This window comes from Triturus cristatus, chromosome 5_1 (genome assembly GCF_964204655.1).
Source record: "Triturus cristatus chromosome 5_1, aTriCri1.1, whole genome shotgun sequence".
NCBI lineage: Eukaryota > Metazoa > Chordata > Amphibia > Caudata > Salamandridae > Triturus > Triturus cristatus.
This window is the reverse complement of record NC_140587.1, coordinates 68,868,243-68,881,955: the sequence shown is the minus strand read 5'-3', so window position 1 is coordinate 68,881,955 and position 13,713 is coordinate 68,868,243. Positions and strand designations below refer to the sequence as shown.

The 13,713-nt window shown below is 47.2% G+C and overlaps 1 protein-coding gene across 2 annotated transcripts in view; it reads left to right on the top strand.

Annotated features, from left to right (window-relative positions):
* Positions 1–314: 314 nt before the first annotated feature.
* LOC146830200 (uncharacterized) overlaps positions 315–13,713 on the top strand; it is a 241,268-nt gene continuing 227,869 nt past the window's right edge. For both annotated transcript variants that reach the window (XM_085604030.1, XM_085604029.1), the window contains exon 1: positions 315–627. In XM_085604030.1, coding sequence (XP_085460156.1) covers positions 576–627 — 52 coding nt within the window. In that variant the 5' untranslated portion in view covers positions 315–575. The remainder of the gene's footprint in view (positions 628–13,713) is intronic.

The following is a 13,713-nucleotide window of genomic DNA, read 5'->3' as shown; positions in this document are numbered from 1 at the left end:
ATCACCACAAGTAAAATATGAGTAAAGATTCATCACATCATCATGGACTATCTCTGACTGAAGTGGGGTAACGTCTGATAATGTGGACTTACTTTGCCACATTTAGAGAGCAAGTCTTTGACTTTAAAAGTTGAACTTGTTCATTTTCTTTTCCAAACACCCCTCCAAAATTAGCATAATTTCCGAGCACAGCTATGTAGTTATGTCACAGAAGTAAAACCTGTCTGTCTGGTCCATATTTAACTTTACTGGCACAGCTGTAAGAAAACAGAGTCTATAGAAAGGCAAGCATACACATTCCCTGCACATGTGCAGACAGCAAACAGCACAGAATCTTGCTCACACATACACACACACACACATACACAATATACACAGACATCACTTACCATTACCGCTAGGACACGAATATCACACATCAACAACACACACAGATTTCACACACTACACACAGATGATACTCATCCCGCACAGGTATACCACACCCATGCTCCACTGATATCAAACTCAGACTTTACAAATACATCGTGCACAAAGAGTATTTTCTGTCATTTTGTGGCTCGTCATTTGCAGAGATGAGGTGTCTCTTGGGCAGTGTACTGGCTGCGGCACTCCTCGTTGTCTCAGGTAAGATTTACTCCATATTTTACAATTGTCGACCTGTGTGTAGCTCTACATGTCACCCATCACCTCCAGAGCTACTATGAAGGAGCCGTCCAATATGTGTGTGTGGATTGGAAATGAGAGATGTATCTAAAATCCGTGATGGATGGCTGGTAAGATATGATTCAGGGTTGGTCACCTTTGGTTCTACCCAAGTGGTGCTTGGCAGAGTCCTCTGACGCTAGCAGTGTGGGATGGTGCAGATCGGGTCAGCTATGATTCTACCTGCGTGCGGCTTAACATAGCTGGTCACCTTTAATTTTACCCCTGTGGTTCTGTGCAGAGCTGGTCTCCTGTGATTCTATCCTGTGCGGCTTAACATGGCTGGACACCTTTCATTCTACCCCTGTGGTTCTGTGCAGAGCTGGTCTCCTGTGATTCTATCCTGTGTGGCTTAACATGGCTGGTCACCTTTCATTCTATCCCTGTGGTTCTGTGCAGAGCTGGTCTCCTATGATTCTACTCTGTGGTGCCTTGCAGGCAGGGTTGCACGTCTATGATTCTACCGACATGGAGCTTAACTTGTACTTGTGGTGCTGTGCAGAACTGTTAGTCAATAGCTTTAACTCTGTGGAGCAGAACAGGACTGGTGTCCTTCATTCTACCCAAGTGGTGCTGTATACGGATGTTCACATATGATCCCATCTTTGTTATACGCTGCGAAGCTGGTCAGCCATGCTTCTACCTGTGTAGGACTTGGCAAGGCGGTCGTGCTACTGTGCAGAACTCACCTCCCATGATTCTGTGCCTGCATTGTTGTGTGGAACTGGCCTCCTATGGTTCTGCATTTGTGGTGCTGTTCAGAACTCCTTTCCCATGACTGTGTTTTCCTGTATTTCTATACAGCAGTGGCCTCCTATGATTCTGCCCCTAAACTGCTGTGCAGAGCTGGTCTCTTATGTTTCCGCTCCTATACTGCTGTGCAGAGCTGTTCTCCTATGGTTCTTCCCCTGTCTGTATTGCTGTGCAGAACTGGTATCCTATGATTCTGCCACTGTGTTACTGTGAAGAACAGGTCCCATATGCTTCTGCTACTGTATTACTGTGCAGTACTGTTATCCTATGTTTCTGCCCTGTATTGCTGTGCAGAACTCGTCTCTTATGATTCTGCACCTGTATTGCTATGCAGAGCTGGTCTCCTATGATTTTTCTCCTGTATTGCTGTGCAGAGCTGGTTTCCTATGAGTCTGCCCCTGTATTGCTGTGCGGAGCAGGTCTCTTATGATTCTGTCCCTATAATGCTGTGCAGAGCTGGTCTCCCATGATTTTGCCCCTGTATTGCTGTGCAGAGCTGGTCTCCTCTGATTCTGCTCCTGTATTGCTGTGCAGAGCTGGTTTCCTATGATTCTGCCCCAGTATTGCTGTGCGGAGCTGGTCTCCTATGATTCTGTCCCTGTAATGCTGTGCAGAGCTGGTCTCCCATGATTCTGCCCCTGTATTGCTGTGCGGAGCTGGTCTACTTTGATTCCGTCCCAGTTGTGCTGTGCAGAACTTGTTCCCTGTGATTCTGCCCCTGTATTGCTGTGCAGAACTAGTATCCTATGATTCTGCCCTTGTATTGCAGTGCAGAGCTGGTCTCCTATGATTCTACTCCAGTATTGCTGTGAAGGACTGGTATCTAATGGGTTTGCCCATGTATTGCTGTGCAGAGCTGGTCTCCTATGATTCTGAAGATGATAGATATACAGGGTCCAGGGATCCCACATCCAGATAGTATTGCCCAATGTATGAATAAATAGTTTTGGAGGAGATTCACTCGAGGCACTGGACCTCTATGGCCTCGGAAAATAGTTCATGTAAAATGTTGTGAGTTGATACTCCTCCTCATTTATTTAGATATTGGGGTAGTCAGAAAGAAACCATTGAGTCATTTTTTTGAAAAGCTTGTTTTGTTTATTTTCAATAAATATTCTTTGAATGGTCCACCACAGAAGTTACATCCTTATTTCCGTATGATGTTATTTTGAGATATTACTAACAGTCGACACGTGTTTCGACCAGGGCTTTTTCAAGGCTTTTATTTTGAGGTAGTAACGCATCACAGATATTTTTAATCAAGCTTTAAGTTTGGTAGGTCTTCAGATTTATAAGTGGTAAGAATGTTTATGGTCTATGTCAGGCAGTCGTAGTCCAGGGACAATCCCGCGTTTATGCTTCCCACTGGTGTCAAATGATTCTGCCCCTGTATTGCTGTGTAGAACTGATCTCCTATGATTCTGCCCCTGTAATGCTATGCAGAACTGGTCTCCTATGATTCTGCCCCTGTAATGCTATGCAGAACTGGTCTCCTATGATTCTGCCCCTGTATTGCTGTGCAGAACTGGTCTCCTATGATTCTGCCCCTGTATTGCTGTGCAGTGCTGGTCTCCTATGATTCTGCGCCTGTCTTGCTGTGCGGATCGGGTCTCCTATGATTCTGCCCCTGTGTTGCTGTGCGGAGCTGGTCTCCCCTGTATTGCTGTGCCAAGCTGGTCTCCTATGATTCTGCCCTGTATTGCTTTGAGGAGCTGGTCTCCTCTGATCCTGTCCCTGTATTGCAGTGCAGAGCTGGTCTCCTATGATTCTTCCCCAGTATTGCTGTGCAGAGCTGGTCTCCTATTATTCTACCTCTGTATAGCTGTGAAGAACTGGTTTCTTATGGGTCTGCCCTTGTATTGCTGTGAAGAACCGGTCTCCTATGATTCTGTTCCTGTATTGCTGTGAAGCACTGGTCTCCCATGATTCTTCCCCTGTCTGTATTGCTGTGCAGAACTGGTATCCTATGATTCTGCCCCTGTGTTGCTGTGAAGAACAGATCCCATATTGTTCTGCCCCTGTATTACTGTGCAGAACTTCCATCCTATTATTCAGCCATGTATTGCTGTTCAGAACTGGTCTCCTATGATTCTGTCCCTGCATTGCTGTGCAGAGCTGGTCTCATAGGATTCTGTCCCTGTATTGCTGTGCAGAACTGTTATCCTATGATTCTGCCCCTGTAATGCTGTGCAGAACTGGTCCTCTATGATTCTGCCCCTCTATTGCTGTGCAGAGATGGTCTCCTATGATTCTGTCCCGGTATTGCTGTGCAGAGCTGGTCTCCTATGATTCTGCCCCTGTATTGCTGTGCAGAGCTGGTCTCTTGTGATTCTGCCCTGTATTGCTGTGCATAACTGGTCTCCTATGATTCTGCCCCTTTATTGCTGGGAAGCACTAGTCTCCTATGATTCTGCCCATGTATTGCTGTGCAGAGCTGGTCTCCTATGATTCTGCCCCTGTAATGCTGTGCAGAACTGGTCTCCTATGATTCTGCCCCTGGATTTCTGTTCAGAACTGGTCTCCTATGATTCTGCCCCTGTATTGCTGTGCGGTGCTCGTCTCCTATGATTCTGCCCCTTTATTGCTGGGAAGCACTAGTCTCCTATGATTCTGCCCATGTATTGCTGTGCAGAGCTGGTCTCCTATGATTCTGCCCCTGTAATGCTGTGCAGAACTGGTCTCCTATGATTCTGCCCCTGAATTTCTGTTCAGAACTGGTCTCCTATGATTCTGCCCCTGTATTGCTGTGCGGAGCTGGTCTCCTATGATTCTGCCCCTGGATTGCTGTGCGGAGCTGGTCTCCTATGATTCTGCCCCTGTATTGCTTTTCTGGAGCTGGTCTCCTATGATTCTGCCCATGTATTGCTGTGCAGAGCTGGTCTCCTCTAATCCTGTCCCTGTATTGCTGTGTAGAGCTGGTGTCCTATGATTCTTCCCCTGTATTGCTGTGCAGAGGTGGTCTCTTATTATTCTACCTTTGTATTGCTGTGAAGAACTTGTCTCTTATGGGTCTGCCCCTGTATTGCTGTGAAGAACTGGTCTCCTATGATTCTGTTCATGTATTGCTATGAAGCCCAGGTCTCCTATGATTCTGCCCGTGTATTGCTGTGCAGAACTGGTATCCTATGATTCTGCCCCTGTGTTGCTGTGAAGAACAGGTCCCCTATTGTTCTGCCCCTGTATTACTGTGCAGAACTTCTATCCTATGATTCTGCCCCTGTATTGCTGTGCGGAGCTGGTCTCCTATGATTCTGCCCCTGTATTGCTGTGCGGAGCTGGTCTCCTATGATTCTGCCCCTGTATTGCTGTGCGGAGCTGGTCTCCTATAATTCTGCCCCTGTATTGCTGTGCGGAACTGGTCTCCTCTGGTTCTGTACCTGTGTTGCTGTGCATCACTGGTCTCTTGTGATTCTGAACCCTGTATTTCCATGCAGAACTGGTCTCCCCTGATTCTGTACCTGTGTTGCTGTGCATCACTGGTATCTTGTGATTCTGAACCCTGTATTTCCGTGCAGAACTGGTCTCCTATGATTCTGTACCTGTGTTGCTGTGCATCACTGGTCTCTTGTGGAGTCTGAACCCTGTATTTCCATGCAGAACTGGCCTCCTATGAGCTGGTATAAATGTCAGTAACACGCAGAAAGAGGCAACATAAAGGATAGAAACGAGCCTAAAGAGGTAAAATAAAGGTCAACAATGAGCAACAAGAGGCAAAACAAAGGTGAGAAATGAGGAGAAAGAGGAAAAATAGACGCCAGAAACCAGCAGCAAGAGGCAAAATAAAGGTGAGAAAAGAGGAGAAAGAGGAAAAATAGACATTAGAAATCAGCAGAAAGAGTTCAAATAAAGGTCAGCAACGAGCAGAGAGAGGCAAAATATTGGTCCGTATCGAGAAGCAAAATAAAGGTGAAAAATGACGACAAAAAGGCAATATAAAGGTGAGAAATGAACAGAAAGAGGGAAAATAAAGATGAGAAACGAGCATAAAGTGGCAAAATAGAGGTCAGAAACATGCAGAAATAGGCTAAATAAAGGTCAGCAATGAGCAGAAAGAGACAAAATAAAAGTGAAGAATGAGCGGGAAGAGGCAGAATAAAGGTCAGCAATGAGGAGAAAGTGGCAGAATAAATGTAGGAAGGTGGAATCTGACTATATGGTTGCCCCCACTTTTTTCCTGGTGTTTTGCTGGTTTATGACTTAGTTGGACTGGGACCCTGCTATTCAGGGCCCCAGTCTATCTGCTTTCTCTGTAAAATGGTTTCCATGTACATTAGGTACATTTCTAATTGGATTCTGGAGTGCCTTATAAGCCCCTAGAATATGATATACTATGTACCTAAGGCATAGGTACCTCAGAGGCCTACCAGGGGCTGAAGCATGTATTATGCCACCCCTGGGAAGCACTCCAAAATGGCACCACAGGTCTGCTACAGCATCCTGGGTAAGTGTGTGCTTGCACCCCTTACTGTGATATAGGCTACCTATATCACTACCATTGCACACATGTATAAAACCTATAAGTCACTCCTATGGCAGGCCTTAACAATCCTGAAGGCAGAGTGCTTGGTTTTTATGTGAGAGGGTGCCCCTGCATGAGCAGAGCCCCTCTGCAGCGTTCGGAGTACGTCCTCTGATGCTGTTTGTGGTGCAGCCTGACCATATACTCTTAAGTGCATTATAACCTCGCGGTAAATACAAACTTTGGGATGGCTGCACGGAAACATGTCGTGTTTGGTGTCAAATGCTTTGGAATACTACCCCCCGACCAGTTCTGGCAGCAGGGGTAGCATTCCACCCTTCTAGAGGGAGAGACACGTTCACACTGGTCTAACCCGGTAGGACTTTCTACAGCCCTGGCATCACAAAATGGATGCCTCTGCCACAGATACAGGTCTGGCCTCCTGCTGCTGACCGAAACTCCAGCAGGGGAGGCCTGGACAATAGGTTTCCTGTCCCAGGGAGGTGTAACCACCTCCCCAGGCAGGCAGATGTGTATTGGGGCTGGGCGGGAGCACTCTCTGGTGCTTTAAAGTCCTGCACTGGGGGTACACTTGGTGTCCCTGTGCATAGTCCAGTTCAAACCGGTTGCAGGGGCTACCTGCCCCTGCTCTGGCGTGAAACTGGACAAAGGAAATGGGTGTAACCTCCCCTCTTTCCAAACCCTCCCATAGGTGGGTCCCTAGAGTATGTCCAACCCCCAAACTTTGTATAAGTATGGGAACCCAGTCCTTGCGATTTTAGATTACCCTGGATGAAACTTTGCAATATATATCCTGGACCTTCGACGTTCTACTTTGCTTAGAAGACTGAAGAAATCTCCCTTGGGGTCAAGGAGTGACTCCCCTGCTTGGCAGGCACCAAAGAAGCAACTGTCCAGTCTGCAATTCCGAAGCTCCTGTTGGACGCCAAAGTCTTTGCATCACCAGAGGTGGATTTCCTGACTTCCCTGAGGCTACCCTAATTCCACAGAAAAGCTGAGGCCTGTGGCTATTGTGGGTGACGAGGAACCATGACCCCTGGGCACAGCGTACTATTGCTGGTACATCGGCTTCCAGTTTATCCTTGAAGTTTTGCTTTGGGCTCCGAGTAGCCCCACGCTTGAGCACTGACTGCACTGAAGATCTCTGGCCTCCACTCCACGAGTGACCTGTGGGCTGGGTTCCAGTGTGACCGCTCAAGGCTCCTTCGCGATCGCTAGCCCGTTGGCTAGCGGGTCCCCACGTAGGCAACTCCTCTTCTGCTTGGGCTTTCCTGGTTGCTTCAGACGTGCCCCGACTTACCCTCGCTAGGTGAGTCCCTCAGACCTTCTTCGTCGGCACCGATGTCCTTCTTCTCTTTCCAAGAGACTTGCCGTTGCCAAGGCTTGTTGGGTCCATTCTGGTCGCCGACACCACAGCACTTGACAGACTTCGCGGGACAGCTGGAATCCAGCTCCTAGTTGTCATCGGCACCACCTGGACCTCGTGGCTGAAGAGTCAAGACACCCGTCAACTCACCTGAAGCACCCGACATCTGTGGTCATTGGTCCATCCTGCTCTCGGTCACTGGCAAGTGACCCAGACTCTGTCCCCCCTGCTTTCAGGTTCCTTCCATCCTAGATCCAGGTTTCGATCTCTTCGGACACTTCTCCTCTTCACGGCAGCAGCACTTCTTTGCCAGCTTCCATTGAAATCGACGACGCGACCCGACACCAAAAGACACCTATGCACCCGGCTTCACTGGGTGAGGTAACACGAGTACTCCAGTGCTCCCGTGGGTGCTAGCCCTAGGACTGCCTAAGTCCAAAAGGGTTTGGTCCTTACTCGATTCTAAGTGTCCCTAATCTTTAAATTTCCAACCACGACATTGCCCATAGAAGCTAATGGGAAACGGCGGTTGTGTTTACACACTGCACACTGCCCCCGTGGGTCCCCTGCGTCACTACCTTGGGTGGTTCCTTGGGGTCCCAGCGATTCTTCAGGCACTAGGCCTTGTGTCTAGTTTAGTGGTGGTTCTTATACCACTTTATTGGTATATGGTTTGGTACGCTCCTTAGGCCCAAACGTGTATTTGTGCTATTACTGTTGATTGCTAACTTCTAAATTAAGTACTTCGAACTCCAGCCTCATAAAGAGACTAGAGGGGTGTGTTTTATCTTAAATACATATATTGTAAATATATACCTGGTGTGGTTATCCTTTCATTTGATCATTCAAGAGATTATAGACTGGTAAAACAAGCTGCTTTACATTCCTTCAAGACTTAGCCTGAAGGCTGCTCTCCATAGCTACTACTAGGATAGCTTTCAATAAAGGTTGTCTTTAACCTATTCACCATAAGGGGTTGTTTGGACTGATGCATGGTGCCCACTATAATTAGTGGACAGCATATATCAGGCCTACTTCTCACAATAAAGGTCAGCAATGAGCAGATAGAGGCAAGATGAACGTGAGAAATAACCAGAAAGAGGCAGAGTAAAAGTTAGATACTAGGAGAAAGAGGCAGTTAAAGGTCAGCAACGAGCAGAAAGAGGCAAGATAAAGGTGAGAAACAAGCAGAAAGAGGCAAAATAAAGGTCATATACGAGCAGAAAGAGGTGGAATAAAGATTAATAAATGGCTCGAGCATGTTTCCAGACGATTTTGGTGTTGCAGTATTGATGCACAGTAATGCGAGGACATCTCTACCAAACAAAGAAACACTTACTTCATTTAGTTAAAGGAAGTACCCTGTCTGGTGGAGATTCACCTCTTTGAATTCTTGTCATCTTCTCTTGGCGAGTGTTCACATTATCACAGATTTATGGAAGAAGACGATTGAGGAACAATTCCATTGCCAAAATTACATGCACACAAGGTTACTGGAAACATTACCCTGTGGTCCTTTACAGAGCTGGAGTGCAGAATATGCACAAGACATTTACCCAACGAGGTAGCACTTACTAATTAACCTGATGAAAGTTCTTCTTAGAAAAAATGAGGTTCATTATATATTGTGCACAACAGTACATTACAGTGGGATGTGATCATTTTGTTTGTACTTTCCAACCTACTCTCCCCCCTTGATTCCTGTGTGGCTCTCTGGATGCAGTGTGGCAAGCTCCTTCTTCTCCCATTCAGTGAAGGTTAGTGGTGGTATGGGAGGGCTGCCACCAGTTCTTTGGGCCACCTCGTGTTTGCCATGGACCTGATGCTTGACCCGGGCCTTGAGATCGACCCACCACCTTTTGATGTCAGGCAGTGAGCGTAGGGTGGTCCCTACAGCATTGACTTTGTTGTAGATCCTTGCCCGCATCTGACTTTTGCTCACAAGTAGGGTGTGTTGGTCCAGGCTGCATTGCAGATCTGGTTCTATCCTTATTGTTTCATCTAGCATCACTTTCAACTCAGTGTCAGTAAAATTGTGCATTTTTGGTTTGTCCATGGTGCAAAGGTGACAGAAGTGCAGGGTGTAGGGGTGATGGGTTTATGTGAATTATTTCAGGTGTGTGGGTGGGAAGTGGTGTTGTGTGGAGATTGGTGTATGTGATGTTGTGCTGTGTGCATAAATGGTGTCCTGTTTCTCTGTATCAGCTTCTGGTGTGCAAGTGATGATGGTCCAGGAGGGGGGTGTTTAATGCTGTGGTATGTGGGTGTGTCCACATGAGTGGTGTCCTCCAGGTGTTTCTTCCATGCTAGGCATGGCTTACATTGCCAATGGACATTTGGGGTGTATCATTGTGGCATGTGTGATGTGATTGAGGGCAGTGTCGAGTGCAGGCACACTTTGTACATCGCTTGTTCAGTTTGTTACTCCCGCCATTGATTTGTTCTATGCGCGAGCAATGTTATCAGAATGCATTGCTCCATCCTCCAGCTCCGCGGTTTCATCGTAATTGTCCATGCGGACATTCCTCAGAAGGAATGGGCTTTTTAATCCCTTGAAATGCTTTCCCCGTCCGTCGTGGTCAGATTTGCCACTTTTGCAAGCATGGCGGACGGTCATTTGTGAGTTTCATACGCCGTAGTAGGATTTTCCGTGCATTGCATCATAATTTGACCGACAGAGTTGCCGAGAGTCATGCGGGTGGATTTTTGACAAGTGCACGGCGGACCAAAGCCTTTTTGGTCCGTCATCCTAATGAGCCCCTTAGAAGACAGTAAAAGCACCTACATACACTAGTGTACACTATGGGCCCGATTCACAGAACAAACTTAAGACAAAATCCTAAACTTAGTACCATTTTGGTATTCACAGAATGCACTTACTACTTCTGGTATTCACAGAATGAACTTACTACTGTTTTGATTCACAGAATAAACTTACTACTTTTGCTATTCACAGAATGGATTTACGACTACTAAACTTACGTCCGCACTCGGGCCGGAATTTCCGGCCCAGAGGAGGGGCTTCCGGGCCGGAGGCGGAGCTTCCGGCCCGAAGGTGGGGATTCCGGCCAGTGGCGGAGATTTAGCCATGGCCAAAATCTCAACCTGTGGTCCGGAAGCTCCGCCTCCGGTCCGGAAGCTCCGCCTCCGGGCCGGAAGCTCCGCCTCCGGGCCGGAAGCTCCGCCTCCGGGCCGGAAGCTCCGCCTCCGGGCCGGAAGCTCCGCCTCCGGGCCGGAAGCTCCGGCCCGAGTGCGGACGTAAGTTTAGTAGTCGTAAATCCATTCTGTGAATAGCAAAAGTAGTAAGTTTATTCTGTGAATCGAAAAAGTAGTAAGTTCATTCTGTGAATACCAGAAGTAGTAAGTGCATTCTGTGAATACCAAAATGGTACTAAGTTTAGGATTTTGTCTTAAGTTTGTTCTGTGAATCGGCCCCTATGGGTTGGGGTACCCCTGTGATTGGCATGACCTTCACTGTAAGGCCCTAGTACATAATAGGGCAGCGGGATTAGAACTAACTCTAAGTCAGAGGTGCGGAAAGAGAAGTACAGAAAGAAGAAACAGAGGTGCCGAAAGAGGCAAGAGAAGTGCAGAAAGAAGCAAGTGAAGTACAGAAAGAGGCAATTGAGGTACAGAAAGGCGCAAGAGATCTGCACAAAAAAGCAACAGAGGTGTTGAAAGAGGCAAGTGAGGTGCAGAAAGGGGCAAGAGATCTGCAAAAAAAGCAACAGAGGCGCTGAAAGAGGCAAGTGAGGTGCAGAAAGAAGCAACAGAGGTGCAGAAAGAGGCAATAGAAGTGCAAAAAGAGCTAAGAGGGGTGCAAACAAAAGTAAGATAGTTGCGCAAAAGGGCAAGACAAGTACAGAAAGAGGCAGGAGGGGGGCTGAAAGAAGGACGAGAAGTGAAGAAAGAAGCAACAGAGGTGCTGAAAGAGTCGCGAAGAGTGCAGAAAGAGCAAGAGATGTGCAGAAAGAAGCAACAGAGGTACAGAAAGAGGCAAGAAAGGTACAGAAACAGGCAGGAAAGCCGCAGAAAAAGGGAACAGGGGTGCAGAAAGACGCAAGAGAGGTGCAGAAAATAAAATAACGTGCAAAAAGAGGCAAGAGGGGTGCCGAAAGAAGCAAGTGAGGTGCTGAAAGAGGCAACAGAGGTGCAGAAAGTTGCAAGAGAGATGCAGAAACAAGCAAAAGAAGTGCAGAAAGAGGCAAGAGAGTTGCTTCAAGAAGCAACAGAGGTATGGAAAGAAGGAAGAGAAGTGCAGAAAGAGGCAAGAGAGGTGCAGAAACTGCCAAGAAAACAGGAGAAAGAGGCAAGAGGGATGCAAAAAAGGGAAGAAGGGTGCAGAAAGAACCAAGAGAGGTACAGAAATAAGCAAGAGAGGTGCAGAAAGAGCAAAGATGAGTGCTGAAAGAGACAAAGGGGAGCAGAAAGAGACAACAGAGGCACAGAAAGAAGCAAGAGAGGTGCAGAAATAGGCAATAGAAGGGCAGAAAGAGGCAAGTGAGGTGCAGAAGGAGGCAAAAGAACTGCAGAAAGGGACAAGAGAGTTGCTGAAACAGGCAAACGGGTGGAGAAAGAAGGAACAGGTGTGCAGAGAGAGGCAAGAAAGGTGAAGAAAGATGGGAAGAGGGGTATAGAAAGAGGCAAATGGGATGCAGATATTTGCAAAAGAGGTGCATAAACAAGCAAGAGCAGTTCAGAAAGAACCAACAGAGGTGCAAAAAGAGGAAAAAGAGGCGCATAAGTAAGTATGGAGAGGTGCACAAAGAGGCTAGACAAGTACACAAAGAGGCAGGAGGGGAGCAGAAAGAAGGAATAGAAGTGCAGAAAGAAGCATCAGAGGTGCTGAAAGAGGCATGGAGGGTGCAGAAAGAGCAAGAGAAGTACAGAAAGAAGCGACAGAGGTACAGAAAGAGACAAAAGAAGTATGGAAACAGGTTGGAAAGGTGCAGAAAGGGAACAAGGGTGTAAAAAGAGGCAAGAGAGTTGCAGGAAGAGGGGTGCAGAAAAAGGCAAGAGGGGTGAAGAAAGAAGCAAGTGAGCTGCAGAAAGAGGCAAGAAAACTTAAGAAAGGGGCAAGAGCGTTGCAGAAACAGGCAAAGGGGGTGCAGAAAGAGGGAGCAGGTGTGCAGACAGAGGGTATAAAAAGAGGCAAAAGGGATGCAGAAATTTAATTTGAAAAATAGGTGTATAAAGAAGCAAGAGCAGTGCAGAAAGAACCAACAGAGGTGCAAAAAGAGGCAAGAGAGGTGCAGAAAAAAGCAAGAGAAGTGCAGAAAGAAGCAAGAGAGGTGCAGAAAGAGGCAAGTGAGGGGCAGAAGGAGGCAAGAGAACTTCAGAAAGAGACAAGAGAGTTGCAGAAACAGGTAAAAGGGGTGCAGAAAGAAGGAACAGGTGTGCAGAGAGAGGCAAGAAAGTGCAGAAAGAGGGAAGAGGAGTAAAGAAAAAGGCAAAAGGGATGTAGAAATGTGCAAAAGAGGTGCATAAAGAAGCAAGAGCAGTACAGAAAGAACCAACAGAGGTGTACAAATAGGCAAGAGAGGTGCAGAAATAAGTAGGAGAGGTTCACAAAGAGGCAAGACAAGTACAGAAAGAGGCAGGAGAGGTGCAAACAGAACGAATAGAAGTGCAGAAAGACACAAATGAGGTACAGAAAGAGGCAAGGGAGATGCAGAAACAGATAGGAAAGGTGCAGAAAGGGAACAAGGTTGCAAAAAGAGGCTAGTGGGGTGCAGAAGGAGGCAAGAGAACTGCAGAAAGAGGCAAGAGAGTTGCAGAAACATGCAAAAGGGGTGCAGAAAAGGGGAACAGGTGTGCAGACAGAGGCAAGAGAGGTGCAGAAAGAGGGAAGAGGGGTACAGAAAGACATAAGAGAGGTGCAGAAACAGGCAGCAAAGGTGCAGAAAGAGGGAACAGGGGTGCAGAAACAGACAGGAAACATGTAGAAAGTGGGAACAGGGGTGCAGAATGACACAAGAGAGGGGCAGAAACAGGCAAGAGAAGTGTAGAAAGAGGCAAGAGAATTGCTGCATGAAGCAGTAGAGATGTAGAAAGAAGCAAGATAAATGCAGAAAGAGGCAAGTGAGGTGCAGAAAGATGCAAGAGAGGTGCAGAAAATGGGAAACAGGGTGCAGAAGGAAGCAAGAGTGGTGCAGAAAGAAGGAAGAGAAGTACAGAAAGAAGCAAGAGAGGTGCAGAAAGAGGCAATAGAAGTGCAGAAAGAGGCAAATGAGGTGCAGAAGGAGGCAAGAGAACTGCAGAAAGAGGCATGAGAGTTGCAGAAACAGGCAAAAGGGGTGCAGAAAGAGGGAACAGGTGTGCAGAGAGAGACGAGAGTTACAGAAAGCGGGGCGAGGGATACAGAAAGAAGAGAGTAAGGTTCAGAAAGAGGCAAGAGAGAGATAGAAGG